This window comes from Silene latifolia, chromosome 7, assembly GCF_048544455.1.
Source record: "Silene latifolia isolate original U9 population chromosome 7, ASM4854445v1, whole genome shotgun sequence".
NCBI classification, from domain to species: Eukaryota; Viridiplantae; Streptophyta; class Magnoliopsida; order Caryophyllales; family Caryophyllaceae; genus Silene; species Silene latifolia.
Window position 1 is genome coordinate 13,429,878 of NC_133532.1, and position 2,914 is coordinate 13,432,791.

Below are 2,914 nucleotides of genomic sequence, written 5' to 3' on the forward strand. Positions count from 1 at the left end.
TCACCGGGTGGTTTGCGGGAGGTGCAGAAATGAGGTATCTACAATAGCAAAATTGATAGGGTGTTTCATAATGAGGATTGGATAGCTACCTTCCCTACAAGTTATGCCAATTTCTTACCTGAGGGGTTATTCGACCACTGCCCATGTCTTGTACAATTTGAGGAGACTAGGGAGAGGAGCAAGGCTCCTTTTAAATACTTTAACATGTGGTCCATGTCTGAAGGGTTTATGGATGCTGTAACCAGGGGATGGGAGAAGAATGTTCAGGGGAAACCTATGTTTCAAGTTGTCTCTAAGCTCACGGGCATGAAGAAAGAACTTAGGAAACTGAATGCTGACCAATTCAGTGATATTGAAAACCTAACCAGAATTACTGAGTTGTTCCTGCAGCATTTCTAGACTAAACTTAGAGAGGATCCTCTAAATGAGGATCTTTTTAATGCTGAGAAAGCTTGCTCTAAAGATCTAGATTTCCTTTCAAAAGCTAGGCTTGAGTTTCTGAGGCAAAAATCAAAGGAAGCTTGGCTAAAAGAGGGGGGGTGTGAAAATACCTCCTTTTTCCATGCAAGTATCAAAAAGAGAAGAGCTCATAACAAGGTGTATCAAGTGAGGGACTTGAAGGGTAAGCTGTGCACCCAATATGATGACATAAAAGCTGCCTTTGAGGAGTATTACTTTTCACTTTTGGGTACCTCCAAGCCAGTGGATCATGTCAAGGTAAATGTGGTGAGGCAAGGCAAGGCAATTGCTTAACTGATTCCCATTCTGAGATGTTGATGGCTCCTGTTACTGCTGCTGAAATCAAGGATGCAATGTTTGCTATCCCTGGTACTAAAGCACCTGGCCCTGATGGTTTCAGCAGTCAATTCTTCAAAGATAGCTGGAGCATTGTGGGCCAGGAGGTGATTGAGGCCATACAGTCTATCTTCAAGAGTGGTAAACTTCTGAAACAGTGCAATAACACTGTTATAACTTTGGTGCCCAGGATTGCTCTACCTGACAGTGTGTTGCAGTTCAGGCCAATTGCCTGCTGCAACACTATCTACAAGTTCATCTCCAAGGTTATATGCAATAGACTAAGTGCCATCCTACTTGCTGTTATTAGCCCTTCCCAAAGTGCTTTCATCAAAGGTAGGGATATAGTTGGGAATATTTTAATATGCCAAGACCTGATCAGGTTATACAAAAGAAAGGCTTGCTCCCCCAGAATGCTGATGAAGTTGGATATGCAAAAAGCATACGATTCCATTGAATGGTCTTTTGTGGTAGAGATGCTGAAAGCTATGGGTTTCCCTGAAAAGATGGTGATACTAATTATGCAATGTGTAAGTACCCCTTCTTACTCAATTGCTCTAAATGATGAGGTGTTTGGATTCTTTAAGGGGCAAAGGGGTCTTAGACAGGGGGACCCCCTCTCCCCTCTCTTCTTTACCCTTTGCCTTGAATACCTTAGCAGAATTCTAATGACTGTTGAGAAACATGAAAAGTTCAGGTTCATCCCCTATGCAAAAGGATTGGGATTTCTCATTTGTGTTTTGCAGATGACTTGATCCTGTTCTGTAAAGGTGATAGAGCCTCAATTAAATTAATGGTGAATGCATTTAACTTTTTCTCCAAAGCTTCAGGCCTTCAGTTGAATAGAGGCAAATCAAACTTCTATTATAATGGTGTAGATGAAGGGTTGGTGAAGGAAGTTGAGAGAGCTACTGGCATGTGCAGAGGAAATGTTCCATTTAGATATCTTGGAGTAAGTGTTTCTCCCAAGAGACTCTCAGTAATGGACTGCAATTGTTTAGTGGACAAAGTGGTTGATAGAATAAGGGGCTTGGGCTCCAAACAGATTTCTTATGCTGGGAGGGTGGTGCTCATTCAATCAGTACTTAGCACTCTCAGTTATTGGGCTCGTATTTTTATCCTCCCCAAAATGATGATCAAGCGTATTGAAGCCATATGTAGGGACTATCTTTGGCATTAGAGAAGCTGGCAGCAGACCTGCTTTGGTGGCTTGGGAAAATATTTGCAAAGCTGAGAAAAAGGGGGCTTATGTTGGAGCTTGTGTCCTCCACAAATTAGTGTGATAACATTTTTAAATCTCTTACAGGTTCACAAGGGTATACTTCGTATATTTAATCAGTTGATTAACGTTTACCTAATAACGGTTGGCTTGCTAGAAAGTTTGACGTTATTATCATACAGATGGCGGTGATCAACTGGTCCCTAAAGGTCACACCTATAGGACGTGTTTGAGAAATGTGGTCATAGAAATATAATCACATTGATGTCCAATATGACTAAAAAGTTAGTCAATGTGTTGATGAGATAATTATTTAATGAAAATTAAATAATATTAGTTGAGACGAATTAACTGTCAATTCGTAAATTAAATATAATAAGTTATATTTAATTAAATGTATATAATGTTAGCTTGGACGAATTAATCTGTTAATTCGTAATTAAATATAATCAGTTATATTTAATATCAACAAGATGAATGTGTCATAGTGGTAATAATAAGGGTACACAAACCAAGAGGTCTTGGGTTCGATTTTCACTAGATGACAATTCAACACATATTATATATTTTTGGAAAGACCAAAAATAAGGAGGAGATACTCCTTATTTCGGTCAGTTTGGCCGAAAATTAGGAAGTATTTTTCTTTCCAATTGACTCCAAATTTCGGTCTGTATAAAAAGAAAGGGAGAGAATTATTTCTACCCTAATGCTTTTTCTTGACCTTGCCTCCTCTCTCTCATCAGAAAAACACAAAAACAACTAAATTTTACAGAAAATTTTAGATCGATTTCTAGCATAATCAAGGGGCATATCTCATATCGTCTTGGGTGCAACTAATAGGCGAATATCAATTTTGATATTGTTCTTAGGCCAATTTTGCTAGGACCGAAGGTTAATTCT

At 39.0% G+C, this 2,914-nt stretch overlaps 1 protein-coding gene across 1 annotated transcript; it reads left to right on the forward strand.

The window, feature by feature from the left end:
- The first annotated feature begins 1,588 nt into the window (after window positions 1-1,588).
- On the forward strand, window positions 1,589-1,975 carry LOC141589743 (uncharacterized). The gene has a single exon (XM_074410369.1). The coding sequence runs from the start codon at window positions 1,589-1,591 to the stop codon at window positions 1,973-1,975; it is 387 nt and encodes a 128-aa protein (XP_074266470.1).
- Window positions 1,976-2,914: the final 939 nt, after the last annotated feature.

Bases quoted from the DNA above. Each gene is read 5' to 3' on its own strand.
- LOC141589743 (XM_074410369.1), top strand. From the start codon at position 1,589: ATGGTGAATGCATTTAACTTTTTCTCCAAAGCTTCAGGCCTTCAGTTG.